General features: G+C 36.5%; 2 protein-coding genes across 3 annotated transcripts in view; one reads left to right on the forward strand and one right to left on the reverse strand.

Annotated features, from left to right (window-relative positions):
• LOC134647244 (uncharacterized) overlaps positions 1-11,244 on the forward strand; it is a 94,951-nt gene extending 83,707 nt beyond the window's left edge. For both annotated transcript variants that reach the window (XM_063501514.1, XM_063501515.1), the window contains 4 exons: positions 731-897; positions 5,168-5,301; positions 9,205-9,387; positions 10,577-11,244. In XM_063501514.1, the coding sequence (XP_063357584.1) occupies positions 731-897; positions 5,168-5,301; positions 9,205-9,387; positions 10,577-10,695 (603 nt within the window). In that variant the 3' untranslated portion in view covers positions 10,696-11,244. The remainder of the gene's footprint in view (positions 1-730; positions 898-5,167; positions 5,302-9,204; positions 9,388-10,576) is intronic.
• Positions 11,245-14,853: 3,609 nt separating this feature from the next.
• On the reverse strand, positions 14,854-18,181 carry LOC134647637 (uncharacterized). Its single transcript, XM_063501994.1, has 4 exons — positions 18,102-18,181; positions 16,718-17,192; positions 16,325-16,449; positions 14,854-14,995 (listed from the first exon to the last, which is right to left on the reverse strand). The coding sequence occupies exons 1-4, from the start codon at positions 18,127-18,129 to the stop codon at positions 14,874-14,876; spliced, it is 750 nt and encodes a 249-aa protein (XP_063358064.1). The 5' UTR covers positions 18,130-18,181; the 3' UTR covers positions 14,854-14,873.
• Between the last annotated feature and the right edge of the window lie 298 nt (positions 18,182-18,479).

Raw genomic sequence — 18,479 nt, forward strand, 5'->3', positions numbered from 1 at the left:
TTAGAATGAAAAGAGATCAATGAAAACGAATTAGAATGACTATTTTAGACGAGTACAAATTATCTAAAAATTTTCGCCTTCTATGTTATTTAAAGTCTTAATTTTTTCGGGCATAAAATTTGAAACAGCAGCATTTATTAGGCATATAATAATATGATATAATATTAATATAATAAATATAATAATATAACGCAGGGAGCGTGATTACAGTATTTAGGTAGGTATAATAGATGATAAATAGGTACCTACATAGTTTTTAACTAGTTTTATGTGTAAATATAGTAAAGTATTCCTGTACATATAAATTCTTCCTGTAAGGGAGTTGAAAGGAGATTGACTGTTTGTTATCAAGAACATTTTTTTTTTCAATTAACAGAGTTGATACTTTGGAAGAAGACATTGTGACACGAATGTACATGTCTTCAACTGTGTTTTAGCTGCTCAATGTTTAAAATGTAATGTTAACTATTTAAATATTTATATGTACGAATATTTATATTTACTACGAGTAATTGCTTTTCAGTGGAAGGACTAATCCAAATAAGCCCTACTTTTCGCTCTAGGTTGGACAGTTGTCAGATTATTCGATTGAAAATAATAGTAGATTTGGTATAATACACTTTTTGTGGGTAGATATTAAGAAATTGTCTGTCACATTTTAATTTTTGTCCCTATTCACCCCAGTTGACGGTATCATAACAACGACTTATGTAATTTCGACGTTCAACAGCTAATAACGGAGATCAACGTGCAGCTGGCGTTGTTCCGGGACCTGCTGATCCACTTCGGGCAGCCGCCCGACTGCCCGGAGCTGCGCGAGCGCGTGCGCCGCCTGCGCCGCGCCTGCGTCGAGGCCACCAAACAGACCAGCCAGCTCGTGCTGCCCAACTGCAAGAAGTAAGCTAACACAACCATACACCGTGGGTATATTTTTTAACAGTACAAAAAGCAACACAGTACTGGAGGGTCCCTCCTGTACGCTTCCACATTGATAATCACTAGTAACTTAAGCATTAGGTAAATAACGGGTGTTAATTTATATTTTTTGTACCTATACAATCTACAATTTCAGTAAGGACCGCTTATACTATTTACATTTTATTATGTATAAGCGGGAACATCACCTTCCTCGCGTTGTCCCGGCATTTTGCCAAGGCTCATGGGAGCCTGGGGTCCGCTTGGCAACTAATCCCAGTAATTGGCGTGGGCACTAGTTTTTACGAAAGCGACTGCCATCTGACCTTCCAACCCAGAGGGTAAACTAGGCCCGTATTGGGAATAGTCCGGTTTCCTCACGATGTTTTCCTTCACCGAAAAGCGAACTGGTAAATATATATATCAAATGATATTTCGTACATAAGTTCCGAAAACTCATTGGTACGAGCCGGGGTTCGAACCCGCGACCTCCGGATTGCAAGTCGCATGCTCTTACCGCTAGGCCACCAGCGCTTTTAATGTATAAGCGGGAACGAAATGTCTATTTCCCTCCAGTACCATCGGTCCATTTTCCCAATCTGTCTACTTTACCAAACGGTCAACTTTCCCGATCTGCCTAATTGCTTTTCTCAATCCGTCTAATTACTTATCGGTCCACTTTCCCGATCCGTCTAATTACCGATCGGTCCACTTTCTTCATTGGTCTACTTGACCAAATGGTCCGCTTTTCCGATCCCATGAAAAAGATTTCATGTAAAATGTTGCCAAGACGAAAGTACAAGGCTCGGACTGTCAAAAAGTTATCAGATATCTTGTAGAGCCAAGCTTCTAACTCTACAAGCCCTAACATCACAAACTCTACACCTTAGTCAAAATACGTGGCTTGGCCGTTTTGTTACTACAAAAATTATTGTATAATAAAAAATAATCAATAGATTTCACCTTCCGCCCATGTGACGGTAGCGAAACGGCCAAGCCACATATGTTGACTAAGATGTAGAGTTTGTCATGTTAGGGCTTGCAGAGTTAGAAGCTTGGCTCTACAAGATATCTGATAACTTTTTGACAGTCCGAGCCTTGTGGTTTCGTCTTGGCAACATTTTACATGAAATGTTTTTCATGGGATATTGTTTACTGGAATGATCCCAGACATTTTGTTCGTTGTAGTCACAAAACGGTAATTTGCTGCCACGCAATCAGTTATATTTGATTAAATACTGTCAGAACAATGACGGTGTCTCACTCGCATCTGTTACAATACTGATATGTCGGTCCTCCGTGGTTGACACATATTGACTTGGCATTATGCTGGCACTAAGCGTTTTTGGTATTCTGAGAAACTGGTGGTTTGCGAGTATAAAAAATACATTTCGCGAATCGCCAAATCAAAGTTCGCGAAGTTGGTACTATGCTACGAAATGAGTGAACCAATGGCGAAAGTAGACAACGTGCTCAAGTAGACAAATCGGGAAAGTGGACCGTTTGGCAAAGTAGACAGACCGGGAAAGTGGACCGATGGTAAAGTGGACACATCGCGAAAGTGGACCGTTTGGTAAAGTACACAGATCGCGAAAATGGACCCTTTGGTAAAGTAGACAGATTGGGAAAGTGGACCGATGGTACTGGAGGGGTCTATTTAATACACGGGGAACTAATAATTGGCTATATTTGTATTTAAAAAACCGGCCAAGTGCGAACCGGACACTCCCTCCAAGGGAACTTATAACAATATTATTCCAAAATTCTCACTATAATACAGGTTCATAATAAATTTAATTTCTACTCCCTCTTCGCAAAAGCTCATATTTTTTTATGTAGGTATACTGGGAAGTTGAATAAGAATTTCTTTATTTTCAAAACATAATACTAATACATAATAACACTAGCAGGTAGGTATATAGGTATACTTGAATGTAACTGACCCTGATACATGGATACCGTCAATTTTACAAAAACATGTAAGGTAGGTTAGGTAAGCATTCCTAATAAAAATCTAATTTTTTGAACGCTTGAAACAAAAATATTTCACTTTTTCCTAGTTCAAGTAATATGAGTATAATGCGAATTGGAGTAATTTGGATTTAATGAGCAAATTCTACATGTTTCACAAGGTAACATAGGCCATACATTTTAAGGGTGATCGGAACAATGGGCCCATTGTATCAGATTCAACAAACGGGTGCTAGTTCCGAACTATATTGCCCCTCGGGGCAACAGATCTGTCTGCGGTTAAATTAATGTTCTTTCAGAACTAGATAAATGGTAGGTACCCTAACTAATAGAAAACGAAACGTGCATAATTTATTTAGTCAAGCAAAATGCGATACGTGGTTGCTCGAATTGGACCTTAGGATGCACGTACAGTCACGTACGTACAGTCACGTACGTACAGTCACGTACGTACGCACGTACGTACAGTCATACAGTGAGCTGCGAAATTGCATGGAGAAATTATGAATGAATTCATGGATAAAGTCGCCATCCACTTATGCAGCTGATGTTACCTGTTAATGGCTTCAATCCCGATCCTATAGCTTGGCGTTAACACCACGATACCTTGAATTAAATATAAAAACATCGCTTTAGAAGTACCTCTTCAAACGATTCAATGTTTCTCCCTCGCCAACGCCAAAACAGACAAATTGGGTAAATTTGAGTCGCCCGATTTATGCAAACTCTATCCAATTATTTGCATTTCAAAAGACAAATCAGTTGCTATCCTGGAATTAAAAAGCGAAGAAGAACTAATTATGACAGCACTTTTCTCTGAAACCGGTAAGTGAGAAGGTTGACGATCGGACGAGTAGCAAACCGAACACGATTTTCATTTGCACTTGATGTAGAAATGTTGAAGAGTCCTATAGCGAAAAACACAAAAAAAAGACAGTTTTTTAAATACATGTTCTTAAAATTGAGCTCGAGAAATCGTTCTTCCTGATTCCTTCCAACTTATAATTATACTGAGTATTTATATATTTATACATGTGTATTATATATAATATATATCGTTGTCTGAATACCGACAACACAAGCCTTCTTGAGGTTGAGCCTCTATCTATTAAAAAAAAAACCAACGGGTTGCACTACGGGAGTGCCGGCAGAAGTGAAAACTCAATGACATTGTAACAGTTTTTCGATCAGGTCACGTGTCCGTCTGTCGAATCTGTCGGTCACGTGACCTGTCGCGAGTTTAACATTTTTCCCCCACCTCAAAAAGTGCAAATCGCCGCTAAAGAAGATTTCACTTCAAAAACGAGGAAACGTTTTATGTTAAATGAGATTAGGCGTTCAGCTTCTTAATCTATTCATTCCGCACTATCTTGTCTCGTAAGGTAGGTCGTCAGGTCTTATGAGCATTTGCTGCTAGTCCCGATAACACTTCGGCGCGCATTACTATAGTATACACACCTATTCAGCAGCTAATGGCAAACAGTGAAAGATAATCCGGGGCGGAGCTAGGGAGCAAATAGACCCGGATCTATTTGTCATGGGATTATTCTGAATCGAATTAATCAGCATGGCGAAATTTTGCAACTCGAAAGTTTCCGAATCAATTCCTAGTTTTCCTTTTTTAATATTACTCTTTTATATTGATCATAAATGTGACCAATCTTTTCAAACGGCTGCTTTAAAATAAATAAAAATAACAAGTAAAATAATTATACTTATGTCTTAACTATTTGTTCAACTCTCGTTTTGTATCAAATCAATTAAAGAATGGAGCATTAATATTTCAAGTTAATGTAAGAGCAAAAAACTCCAAAAAAATTTTTGCATATATTTGAATTACTTTTGAAGTGTACTTACCAAGCTTTTTGCTAGATATACCACGTTCAAGTTAAAAAGCGAACAATATTTACTTTTTCTATTCCAGCACTTAAATGTGTCAATTAAATGACTGACAGTGATATCTAAAGCAATGTCATTTGAATGATTTGTCTATAGGCTCATAAGATGACTGCAGCAGTCATCTTATGAGTATAATACAACGGCTTTATTTTTTTTTAAGATACAACTTCCGATCATCTTGATTGAAAGAGGTATGTTTTCATTTACAATAATAACTCATTTTTTTTTTTCATAATAATTCATACAATGTAACCCATTTTCTTAGTCTCAACTGTTTTGTGTCGGGTGCAGCTGTCAAAAATGTAGTTATTGCAACTGGCCCTAAGCCTTGGTTTAGCAATAACTGTCGGATAAAGAATCTGACGATATAATCATGATGCAGGTCTACGAGCGAGGGATGCGTGGAGCAGCCCCAGCTGGTGCTGCTGTACTTCATGGCGCAGCTGCTGCTGCGGGAGCTGGCCAAGTGCCACCGGCTCGTGCAGCTCGTGCCCATGGATATGACATCCTACTACGGTACATATGTGTTGATATAATCATGACGCAGGTCTACGAGCGAGGGATGCGTGGAGCAGCCCCAGCTGGTGCTGCTGTACTTCATGGCGCAGCTGCTGCTGCGGGAGCTGGCCAAGTGCCACCGGCTCGTGCAGCTCGTGCCCATGGACATGACTTCCTACTACGTACGTATGTGTTGATACAACATATTTTGTACTCTCTCTCTAAACTAAACTGTAAACTCATCCCTAGTATACCTAGTATACCTAACACTAACTAGTTGACCTAAAATTTAGGTCCTAAATAATAGGTGCATTGTAAGGCCAATCAATGTGGCATAGGGCCTATTCCGTCCACGAGCGTATATTTCTTTGCTTTTCAATCGTAGGAAACAAAACCATCTGCTTTTGATTGCTGAAACTAAAAGCAATCGCTGATTTGTCGGTGAAATTATCAATTTTGTTCGTTGTTCGAGAAAAGCGCTAGTAAACGGAATAGTCCCTACGACAGAATTAGCCGCATTGACCTTACCTATGTATAATCATAAACAACAAACGCCTAAATGCGCCGTCATAATTCCAAATAAAATGTTAAAAAATTCAAACCGAGCCGTAAGCTTGGCCACTTACACAAATGTACAGCTGCGGGAAAATGAAATATTAATTTTCAATATACCCCGATTTAGGGCATTCGCTGGAAAGCTGTTTTGCTTTCCACGTTTACTACGCTTCAGTGGAGTCAGTCTTAAGTCGCAGGAAACAGCTACTTTATAAAAGAAACCATTTTGTTGTTTTCGCCTTAATGCAATTTGTATGTACGTAATTGAGGCCAATTTAGAGCTGAAAAAGATTACCCCCGAAACTGATTTAAGACAGTTTCCAAACAGGATGAGGTTAATCAAGGAAATTGACAGATACAGCGGTGGCAATAACGACGCCGCAACAGTGCAGCTGCAGTTGTCATCCGAACGGCACCTATATTATCTAATTAGTATCAAATTATTACATTCATTCAAACTTGCTGTTGCTCAAATGCATAAAATAATTCATATTGGTACAGCCTATTTCACCTGCATCAAACGCAGGAAGGACGCAAGTCAGATTAGTAATTAGTACGAGTACACACATGAATACATCAACAGCATTAAGAGCCAACAGGAGCTAAGATTTAAATATTTTAGGTAAATATACCCGCCTCGCTAACGGAAGCGGCTCCTAACACTAGTGCGATAAGGACAAGGCGAAAAATCCTGCGTAAAAATATCAAAAATCGAGGTTTCGTACTCGACTGTTTCCTCCTCCAAAACTTAACCAATCGTAACCAAATTTGGAAATCTAAATGATTATGATATTATCTGTGTCGGACCGTTTTGCTTTTTTGACTAATTGATGTCAGTTTTGAATAGTACGCCTCTCATTGCGGCATAGTCAATTAGGCCATTTAGGCCATTTTTGAAGGGCTCTAGCGCCTTAAAAAACAAAAATATAAAAAAAAGCAAAACGGTCCGACACAGATATTGACAATATTAATCTGTGTTGAAAAAATCATTGCTCTAGCTTCAAAACTCACGGAGGAAACAGTCGAGTACGTTTGTATGGAGAAATGACCACTCCTGTTGGCTCTTAAGCATTTACGCAATGTAGTCAACATTATTGAATATGCACACATGTCTTGAAACAACAGTAGTGTAAAGGTTTTATCACTCGGAGCAGTCGGAGCGCTTGGTAATTTTTTATCCATTATTATAAATTACTGCCACTTTGTTAGGTAGTTGTAAATTTGTACCGGACATTGTAAATAGGTATACTAACTGCATGTTTAACTTGGAGGATAATAAAATTAATAAAATAATGCTTGTGTCAGTTACATAATACGCATACGAAAGCCTAAAAAAGATTTTTTGTTCGAGCCGATATGAAGTTTGTTTAGTTTACTGTCCAAATCCCCCCATAGATGTCACTGTTCCCGACGTAAACTAGATAACAGTAGCATTACTTAGAGCCTATATAAGAGAGTGTAAATATGTGAATAAATGTTTGGTAACGTAGCAACGTGTTTAATCAAAGTGGTCCTTCGAGCTGAGAACTAAAGTGGCTTAAGTAACATAGATAGTGCAATCAAAAGTGAACTTTAAGTGTAGTGTAATAGACTTTAATATCAAACTTAAGTATCAGTGACTTAGAACATTTAAAAACATAGAACACGTCAAAAAATTTTCACGTCAAAGAAAACAAAAATAATTTCCATCTGAATTTTCCGTAGTGTCAAGAAAAATGTTTTCAAGAATTTACAAGAATGAATAGCTGAGTAAAATAATGTTTGTGAATTAATCTTTAAAGTGCAAATGAGTTACCTACCGTAGTTCTCGTTCAAGAAGTTCCGAGAGAAGAGATTTCGAGTTTTAGATATCTATTTCAAGTTGAGATTTCATGTTTTCTAAAATACCAAGATGTCGTTGCTAGATTTTATAACGGAACAAGAATTTACGTACGGTAGAATACTAAAAGCTAGAGAAAATTTCAAAAATGTATTAAACAAGAAGATTACGATCGGGCATGTCAAAACCAGAATAGAGTCTTTGGAAGAATATTGGAGCCGATTCTCAGTAAATCATAGAATAATAGTGAAGCACGCGAAGTTGGCGGAACGAGACGCTTTCCAGTATTTTAAGCAAAACATGTATTTCGAGTGCGAGGAAGTGTACATTGAGTTGAAAGCAGACATGGCAGATATTCTAGAGCAATGGGAAGAAGATGTAAAAACCTTAAGTATTTTTAATTTACCACCTATGTTAGAGACAACCCAATTATTCGAGCCTACAAACACAATCCAGAGAGAATCCCAAGTCACAGTTAAGTCACAGTCATTTCACACAATACCAGTAGCTAAATCTGAATTATGCGAGCAGAGTCATTCACTAAGTAAAGAGTTTCAAGAAATAATATACAAAAGCCATCACTCGTTGTTGCGGAGAGAGTACAAAAGAACATCTTACCAATCCAATGAGAAAGAGCACAAAGAAGATACAAAATACGAGATAGAAAACAAGCAAGGGTTCAAGCAAGATATAGAAACGAGATCAAAATCGAAGCACACATCTAGAAAAGATACGGAGATGAGCAGAGATTCCAAAACAGAGTATCCAGAGCGAGGAGAGGGAGAAGTCGAGATTCACGAAGACGTTCAAATAGATCAAACTTTCATTGGCATGTATTTGAGAGATGAGGTTAATCACATGTCAAAGAAGTTAGAGTTCCGAGAGATAGATAATCATATGACAGAAGAGACAGGCGAAGAGTTGTACAAGAAAAGAGTCATAAGAGTAGAGGCTGAGATTGTTTTATGCGAAAGAAAGAAAAGAGTGAGACAAAGAGAGAGGAAGATTCAAAGTTCGTCTAAAATCCGTTGGATGGTCTCTATTAGACAATCCTTTAATAGCCTCGGCGCCGAAGTGAACCTTCCAATTTTGAGAATTTGTCTCTGGAAGCCCTGGCAGTCCGAGTTCCTAAATAGAGTAAAAGAAAAGTGGAAGTGAAGACAATCTATATAACTACAAGAGCTATCGAAGAGAGATTTTTTATATTAGTAATGTTTATTTTATTAAGAAATGACATTCTGTCATTTAGGCGGGAGTATGTTCGAGCCGATATGAAGTTTGTTTAGTTTACTGTCCAAATCCCCCCATAGATGTCACTGTTCCCGACGTAAACTAGATAACAGTAGCATTACTTAGAGCCTATATAAGAGAGTGTAAATATGTGAATAAATGTTTGGTAACGTAGCAACGTGTTTAATCAGAAGCAACATATAAAAAGTAGTGAAATTAATTCAGCTCTCCATTCTTCACCGCCTAGGTTATCAGTAGCTCGTGTTACATATATATATATATATTTTAACTAGTTATTAACTGTTTTCCGGACACAGAAAACCGCGCCGGCCCGTCCAATTTTGGGAACGTGATCAGTCAGATCCTACTGTGCAAACAAATCACGCCAGACTTCAACCAGGAGGAGCTCTGCAGCATCGCCAAAGACACACAGGAGATCACCAGGATAGTCACCGACATCCAGGAGTACCTGCCTCAGCATGAGAACCTCAACCACTTAGGTTGGTATTGATACACTTAACAATGGGCACACTGGACCATTTCGAATTCGAATTAAATTTGCGAATTCAGCAAAGTGATTTCTTACAATTTTATAAATAGCTAGCTAGAGTAACTTGGTTCAATGCTAGTAGGATAACATGACTTTCACACAAACTCTAGCTCTCAGGGTTCCATTTGGTTGAGGCATAGATTAGATTATATAATAGTTCGTTGACGGCACACTACAGTGATGTGGTTTCATTATCACGAAATTAAAGTTTAACAAGCCTATTTAATAGTGTATAATAAGTATAATAATATTATTTCACTCTCATTCAGCCGTTTCACTTTTATCATTGCAAAAATATTCGACGTGACGGCTAATTGACAACGTTCTAAAACAAAAGTGGAAAACCATGTCCCATTAACATAAAAAACTTTTTGCGTGCAACGCCTCACCAGTCGCCCGCCTACTTCCATTGACATTAAGAACACTCCACAAAGGAGTGCGGTGAAATGCCTATTCTCTTCCAACCTAAACACAGTCTCACTGTCTCATGTATATTCATAGAGACAACAGTTTCCGATGTATTTAGGTACTTATAGCTCGTTTTGAAGGCGCTTGTAAGTTGTTCACGAATGTATTAAAGTAGGTAAGAAGTTCGCGTGGACACCTTCTATGTAAACACTACCTACTGCCGTATTCGAATTTCAAGATATTCACAAGAGACGACACGTACTAGATGCATTCTAGATACATTATAGTTTAGATTTCAACTAGTTCTCTTTTGCAGCGCAATTCGGGCAACCAATGTCACTTTTACGATAGATCGTGTTAGATATCTATTAGATGCGAATTAGATTCTCTAAGTAATATCTTGTGAAAATCGTTCAAGAGTATCTCCAGAATCGCGGAAATGTCAAATTTGACAGGTTAAATCTTAAAGATATCGTTATCGTATCTTGGCGATGTCTAAAAGATATCTAATAGATGTCTATTACAAAATCCGAATCAGGCCGCTACTGTACTCTTCCACCAACTTTATTCGCACTAACGAAGTAATGTATACCTACATACTTAGTTGGCATTCAGATTCGGAGCGGCTCAGTAATCTCACTTCATCAAGTACAAGTAGACTGCATGCTCATTTGTCGCTATTGTTAAGGCCCCCATTCGCTGAAAATAAATTATTCCGCGGATTGTTGCAGAGACCACCGTCGCGTTGAAAGGAGAAGAAATGACCGGGCTGTGGCGGAACAAACGAAGAGGCTCACTGTATAAAAGCATGGGGGTGCTCTGTTGCGTGTCACGACCGAACTACCTCTGAGGGTGACGCGTCTCGCCCCCGAGGCGGCTCGACTAACCGACTTCAATGTAGCTCAAACACACACAACAAGTGCAAGGTGCCTACCAGTCACAATAACTCAAGTGTTCAAAAGCAGTGTGTGTACGGAGTGCCGTACGCTCAGGGAAACGTTACGAGTGCGTGTGATGTGTACAGATTAGACAATGAAGGGGTCCATTATTATTGTCTAATTAATAGACGAGATAGCGTAGAGGAACATGAGGTGGATTAAACTTCTCATAAATTATGTAAATCACAATTCATAGGTAGAGATCATCGCGCACGGTAGATCAATTATAAACGTTTCTGTATCGTGTAGTCTAAGTAAAGTAAATAATATATAACAGATAGACGGATTTAATTAATTAAATATCGTGAATTGCCTGGAATGGGATCAACTGTTGCGTTTAAGTAGAATAGATTTAAAATATTCAATGCTTTTTGCACAAAAATTATATTTTACCTGCTAAATATCTCATTTCGATTATACATAGATAATTGTATTCAAATTGATATAGAAAACGACGACTCGCCTCAACGGTACTCATATTAAGACTTAATTTCATTGGTTTCATCACTCTTTGAAGCTAGTAGAACTGATGTGAAAAATACATACCTAAAGTCTATTTTTTTATTCGGTAGACTAAAATGACATTTCATAGTATGAACATCATGTGCCATCTCATACTATGAAATGTCATTTTAGTCTACCGAATAAAAAAATAGACTTTACCGCAGGAGATGGCGTCAATGTCGTTTACCTTATGTGATGTTATGTCCCGCATGTTGTGTCATTGGTTTACAAAAATGTCCGACATAATTATTACTGTTTTATTATCTTGTCTTCCAATAAGCTAGTTTTACTTTAAAAAAAATATTCATTTAGATGAATATAAAACTTTCTCGCAATCTCATTCACAAGTCGCATTACATTAATTGCTTTTTCTTTTGAAAAATTGTGAACAAACTTTGTGTGAAAAATGAGCTCTTCTTCATTTTTATACAATTGGCAAACTTACCTACTTATCAAGTGTTATCTACGTGCCCACTGTCTGGGGTGTCCTAAACAAATTATTATGGCCTAGTCACAAATGTAGATGACACCTTAAGCATTCTAGTCAATTATATAATATTTGAGTAATGATATTATTTTTACCATAATATAATACAATTATATTTATATATTGTTAATAACAATACTAATGACACCTACGAGTATGTATCTTAGATAATTATAAAGTATTTCTGTAATTATGTACCTAAGTATTAGACTTTTATTGATAATAATTCTGTTAGGAAGAAAATTGAAGATTATATTAGATACACATACTCGTATTGCAATACGCAATTCGATTATATTTGATTATTTATTATAAAACCGTTGTCATTTAGACTTCTCTACATTTTACTAAGTATAAGTACCTAGATACCTAAGAGATAAACTGATATCAAAGATATTGTGAGCATAATATTAGCTTTAATATTGTTTGCGCATGTATACTACATACTTGAGACGTATCTAAAGTAAATAGAGATCACAGGTATATTATAAAATAACGTAGATATCAAAATAGCATTTTGTGCACTATTTACGCTTATCTGTTAGATCAGTTTGATATTTTCCGATACCAGGACTTTACCAGAAACATTTCATGCGTTTAAAACTACGTGGATCGTGTGACGTAAAATAGCCCATAAGCCACTTAAAAGATTTAAATTTAATGCCATCGTAGAATAATGTTCTTACCTTTTGGCAGCGCCTGTTTTACTGAGTCAATAGAACTAAGAAACGGTTTAGCATTATGCTAAATAAATTACCGATCGACCTCACTCCCCAAGCCCCAAACGGTACCTACTATTTTTCGTGGATTTGTTTTAAATAACATGATATGATTATATTTGATAAAATACAATACTTATTTCGAGCTAGCTATATGTATTTATGTTATTCAAAAGCGGTTTATTTAACATGACATAAATATATGGGCCATTCTACTTTTCGTTGTTTAAGTGACACTTTTTCGTATAATGCATTATTTTAGATTAGGTACTTGGTCATTCTTTCATTTTCTGTTTTGTAATGGAGAAAGAGATTAATTAGGCTATCGATCGTGAGAGCTTTGTTCAATAACTTACTGTAAATATTCTTAATCACAGTAACTCAGTGGTCCTTGACTGTCTCCCGGTTATGTATACAAAATTTTGGTAATCTAATTCCTACGATTTGGTTCAGGTACAATTAGGGAATAAAAATGTTATACACGAATTCAATATCTATGATACTTTCATCTGGCAATAACTTAATGGTCACATAAAAGTAAAATGACTTATATCTAGAAATTATATATTATAAGTTGTGCAGCAAAACTTATGTCATTAGAGGAGATAGGATGGTTCATGCATTTAAAGCCCAACTGCAAAGGTCCGTGATTTCCTGTATTAATTAACTGTATTCTAACCAAGCCTAATATCATCGTGTACCTAACTACCCGTCTGGACCTACGTATCATTTCATCTGTATGTTAGTTGTATATTACATACTTACCTAATCTCATTTTCTGTAAGACACATTCTACATTATTGTATGCATTTACTAAAATGATGACTGTGATATACTCATAACATAAAATTATAAAAGAAAACATGCATTAAAATATGATTCAAACGTGACAACATTTTTATTGTACCTTATCCCTATCAATCTAATAGTCCGTTTTGTCCGCAAATTAGACACGAATATGACATTCTTAGTGTTACACGAGGGAATGCAGAGTTAGCTTAGTCCAACTCTAACTCAATATTGGCTTATCACTTTAGAAGCTACAGTGCAACTAACAGTTGAATTTATATTCATAACATATACAATATTATTAGATATTGTACCAGTTTCCACGAAGGAATGAAAATATGATTGCATTAACCTTTTGGACGCCAATGACCGATATATCCGCACCGTAGGTTCAACGCCAAAGACCGATTAATCGGTCACAGACCACAGAGCAAAATCGACCTACGTGCATATACATAAAGTTCAACTTCAGTTTTGACACTTCAATGATGTGGCGTCTGAGTGACAGCTTTTGTGTTTGACACGGCGTGGAAAAGGTTCAACATGGTTTAGGGTAGGGTTCTTAATTGCCCCCATTTTACCTACCTACTTTAATGTTGGCTATCATTATTTCAGTAGGTATCATGATCATGAAATCTTACTTAGCCAAGCCAAGGGTAAGCTAAGGATTTAAGTACGAGTATTAGAAATATTGATCGGATTTATAATCCGGTCTTGATCTAAAGGTGGTTTTGATTAAACTTCAAAATGTTTTGATTGAGTCTTAAAATAAAAAGTGGAAGATCTAACTCTTATGTTTAATTCATCAAAATAAGTCTTTTTTTATTATAAGGGAGAGCGAGAAACTAGTATTTCAGTGGATATATTTTTAAGGCGCTAGTGACCTAAAATCTCAGCAAGCCACAAAAAATGTAATCCGTGGATTTAATTTAAGTGTGAGGCCAAGAAAACGCGGGTCTGCCTTGTAACATGAAAATGAGATTAGTCCAGCCGCTTGACGCAAATTAAATATTGAGTAACAGGCAGCCCGGAGGCTTTTTGGCTTCGCAATATGGTTTTACAAAAGGTATTTGATAAAAGGAAAATATTGGGAAATTCCTGATAGCGTTATGAAATGTTAATATACTAGAAAAAAAAAACGTGAAATGGACAACCTTACAAAATTATTATTAAGTAACTTATCTTTCAAAATTAATAATTTATAATATTTAATCTTGCTTCATAAAAACTAGACGATTATCATTTCATCTATGGAAATCAGAGTTTAGAGAACGAGCGACTTGGTTGACTAATGTTAATATCTGGGTGACCGAGCTTCGCTCGGAAAACATAAAAAAAACTCGAAAATGCGCGTTTTCCCAGAGATAAGACCTAGCTAGATCGATTTTTCGCCCCCAAAAACCCCCATATACCAAATTTTATCGAAATTGTTAGAGCCGTTTCCGAGATCCCCGAAATATATATATATATATATATATATATATAAATAAATAAATAAACAAGAATTGCTCGTTTAAAGGTATTAGATAGATTAAAATAGGTAACAGATGTATTTAGAATAATATCACCAATTCAACGTCTCAGTTTCTCTTTAATTATCTTTTTCGTAGATGTCGCCACGATGTTTGATGTAGGGGATGGGGGTCCGGCCGCCGCCATATGCCCGCGGTCGGGATATTGGCCGTTTCTCCTCGACTTCAGGTGAAGAATAAGCTAAAGGTGTTAAAAAAATACAAAATCAGGGTGGTCGTAAAATAAAGGTGCCACCCACAAAGTTGATACCACTTTAAAACTACTTTATTAAAGCTCCGATCTAAGCATGACTCACGTTAGTCCGGGCAGGGTCCGGGCTTGAGGTTCCGGAGCTTCGTTTTCTATGGAAAGCATCACGTGATCACCGGTCATCTGTCATATAAAAGTAAGCGCCAGAAACTCCGGCCCGGACCCGGCCCGGTCTAACGTGAGTCATCCTCTAGCCCAGTGGTTCCTAACCTTTTCAGTCCGGTCACCCCTATGACTAACTAGGGAACCTGATTTTACCCCTCCTCCCAATGGTAATAAAAAATAAAACGTGTACGTTTGTTGTATTGTTATATTAGGTTAGCTTATTTACCCCCCGTAAAATATCAGTTTTACCCCCACGGGGGTAATTACCCCCAGGTTAAGAACCACTGCTCTAGCCAGACAGAGGGGTCTAGCTAAGATGACATGAACGAAAAAAAAATGTACCGAGATGGCAGATACTAGGAAAAGTCTCGTGACTATTTCCATACATGTATACTTTAAGTGTTCAATTGGTGTTTTCTATCAACGATTGTCATCTTGACTAGGCCCTCAGTTAAGTTAAATAATTCGTCCTATGAAGTTCGTATCAATGACATTTGTTCGAGTCAATAAAAAAATCGAATCTGGAAAAAAAAACCAAGTTTTTTTCTGTACATGTTGCTATCTCTTTTGCACGCATATATATAGCAATATAATTATTGCTGTCAAACTCGCACAGTGACATTGACAACCGGCATCATGGGCGGGAGAGCAATATACATATATGCGCGCGTGCAATAGAGATAGCAACAGGTAGGTCAATATACGAAAATTTATTTGGAAAGCGTCTCTTCACGATAATTTACATACAATATACTTACATAAACAAATATACACAATTCTTGTAATTTTCAACTTGGGACTGTAAATTCCTTGAGAAATAGCGATCATATTCAGACAAAAGTAACTATTCCCTAGGCCTACTAGGTATCTTTAACCTTTTAACCGCCAGCAATTTTTGATCGAGCGTGCTCGTGTCGCCACCGACAGTAATTGTACGAGTACCACGCAGAGTAAGGTTAGCATAATTACGGGAGTTATAAATGTGTTGTAAAAACCAAATCAGATCTTTATCTTATTTATCAGACTGTGGCGAAATGAGCTGGATATGTAATGTCTTATATATCAGTCTCTGGCGGTTAAAGGGTTAAAAACCAAAACTATTTAACTTACCTAAGTTGAAAAATAAAAATTAAAACGAAACGTGTATCTACTTACTTTCACTAGAGTCTCTCGCTCTCCTGTAGGAATCCTTCACTCGAAATCCTTTGTAACGATGCTCTTGCCCGATATTGGTACGATCCTTTTGGCTTGATGAAAGTGACTTCAATAGTGATGAAAGCCTTGCAAAAAAAATATTCCCATCAAATCATTCTAATTGAAAAAACAAACCTCAGAAAAGACTTAAGTAAAAATAATGAGATAAACTACTTCTGAAATCAAATTGTGAAGGAAAATGTTTTGATCCATTTGTCTTAACTGGGCCAGGAGTGACATTCGAGATCTTAAAATCTATTATCTAGTGCAATCTGAATAGAACGCGAGTTTTATTACAAGTTTTTTTGAGAATGGACAAGAACTTAAGTATTCAAATGTTTATCAGTAACTTACACGTTATTTGGACTCTTATCAGTTTTTCTCTGTTGGAGTTCATCGACCTTGACTATAACATATACCGGCAAATTATCATCTTCTTCATCGGAAATGGTTTTATCATAAATAGATGATCCTAACATGTCCGATAAACGATGTTTCTCTTGTTCAGTATGTAATGCCTTGTAGTTGTCGGGGTCATAAACTAGAACATCATCTGCATCCAGCCCGGTCAATTGATCAAATAATGTTGGTTGATAGTTTTGTGTTATCTTTTGGTTTGTTTCTTTCCGGCCGACATGTTTTTGCTTTCCATATTTGCCACCAGCCTTAAGCGCAACTTCAAGCAACGCCGCAAGATTTTGGGCATTTAAAGAATGAAAGCTATCGTCGTCGTTATCATCATCATCTTTCAACTGCTGGTCTTGGAATGCACTTTTGACAAAATTCTGAGCTACAACCTGGCAGACCGTTATATCCGCTATTGTGAATACTGTAAAAAGCAAAAAACATGAATAGGCTACATGACAAATTTTCATTTATGGTATCAATCAATCAGGTTTGTTTTTAGGATCAAATGTCTCTATGGGACCCATTGCATTAAAGCAATACAAAAGTCAGAAATGATAGTCAAAGTCCGACAGTCGTACTTCACTCGCGAAACGCCCCGAACAAATTGACATATGAACGTGACGTCAAGGTCTCTGTGAGCGCATCTTGAAGTATGAACAAAACAAGAAAATTGCCTTTTTGTCGGTGAAATATTGCGTTTATGTATATAATTGCTGTACAATCTTTTTTTGGGTAAAATGTGAGGAATCGAATGGTATGCTTACTTATTTCGTTTTTAGAAGTTAAAAAAAACTTTAATTTTGAAACTTTCAGGTGCTGTATTATTATGTTTTTTTATTTCCACAATATTGTGATTAATTGCACATTTGCTATCTATTTTACTAGATTTTGTTATAAAATTCAACATGTGTCATCATCCCTATTTACTGTGACACCGCAAAATACAAAAGCTTCAAATTCGGTCATGATTACTTTGTTAGCTAAATATATTTTTTTATAATTTTTAAACTACGGCAATATATTTCAAAGACAATAATTGTAAATAATTTAATGAAGAATGTTTTGTTCAATGACAGTTTTGTTGTAACTTTTTCAGTTTTCTTTTTTTTTCGTAATCTACATACGTAGTGATTATATTCTCTTTGATCTACATAAGCTACATGCATGCCAAGTTTCACGTTTTTTTCCGGATGGGACTATACCCTAAATTATGGAACCTGTTTTCTGAAATAAATTATTCTTTTTTATTTTTTTTTATTTATACTTTTGATCTTTGTTAGAGAAATTAGCCGTACTACTACTCGGACTTTTCCCATATAAACTCACTTACCAGCCAATATTAATGTCAAGCGCGTCATCGTATAAAGGAAACTAGCCAATAGTAACCGATAAAATAGTTTTCCTGCATTATTATTACACGAATATTGTTTTAATTAGTTCCACCTTAATTTTTAATTTTCTCTTATCGCATTTAAGAAACCCATAAAACCGTAACATTTACGATGCGACAACATTAAAATGAAAAGCAAATCTTAACAAACCTTCAGCATTTCTAAATAGGTAGGCATTATGAGAATTCAAATAAGGAAAACAGCCTCATAAAGAATTGCATCTCGTCAACATTGTTCTAGTCTGGAAGCCGGTTGTAAGGCCGACTTTACTAAATAACGTATCTCTGTTTTCCATTTTTCGAAATACTTAACCTGCA

Source organism: Cydia amplana, chromosome 4, assembly GCF_948474715.1.
Source record: "Cydia amplana chromosome 4, ilCydAmpl1.1, whole genome shotgun sequence".
In the NCBI taxonomy this organism is placed as follows: Eukaryota; Metazoa; Arthropoda; class Insecta; order Lepidoptera; family Tortricidae; genus Cydia; species Cydia amplana.

Bases quoted from the DNA above. Each gene is read 5' to 3' on its own strand.
- LOC134647637 (XM_063501994.1), bottom strand. From the start codon at position 18,129: ATGACGCGCTTGACATTAATATTGGCTG. The intron at 16,450-16,717 runs GTAAGTTACTGA...TTTTTTTGCAAG, and splicing joins GATAAGAGTCCAAATAACGT to GCTTTCATCACTATTGAAGT. The intron at 14,996-16,324 runs GTAAGTAGATAC...TAACACCTTTAG, and splicing joins AGCGAGAGACTCTAGTGAAA to CTTATTCTTCACCTGAAGTC.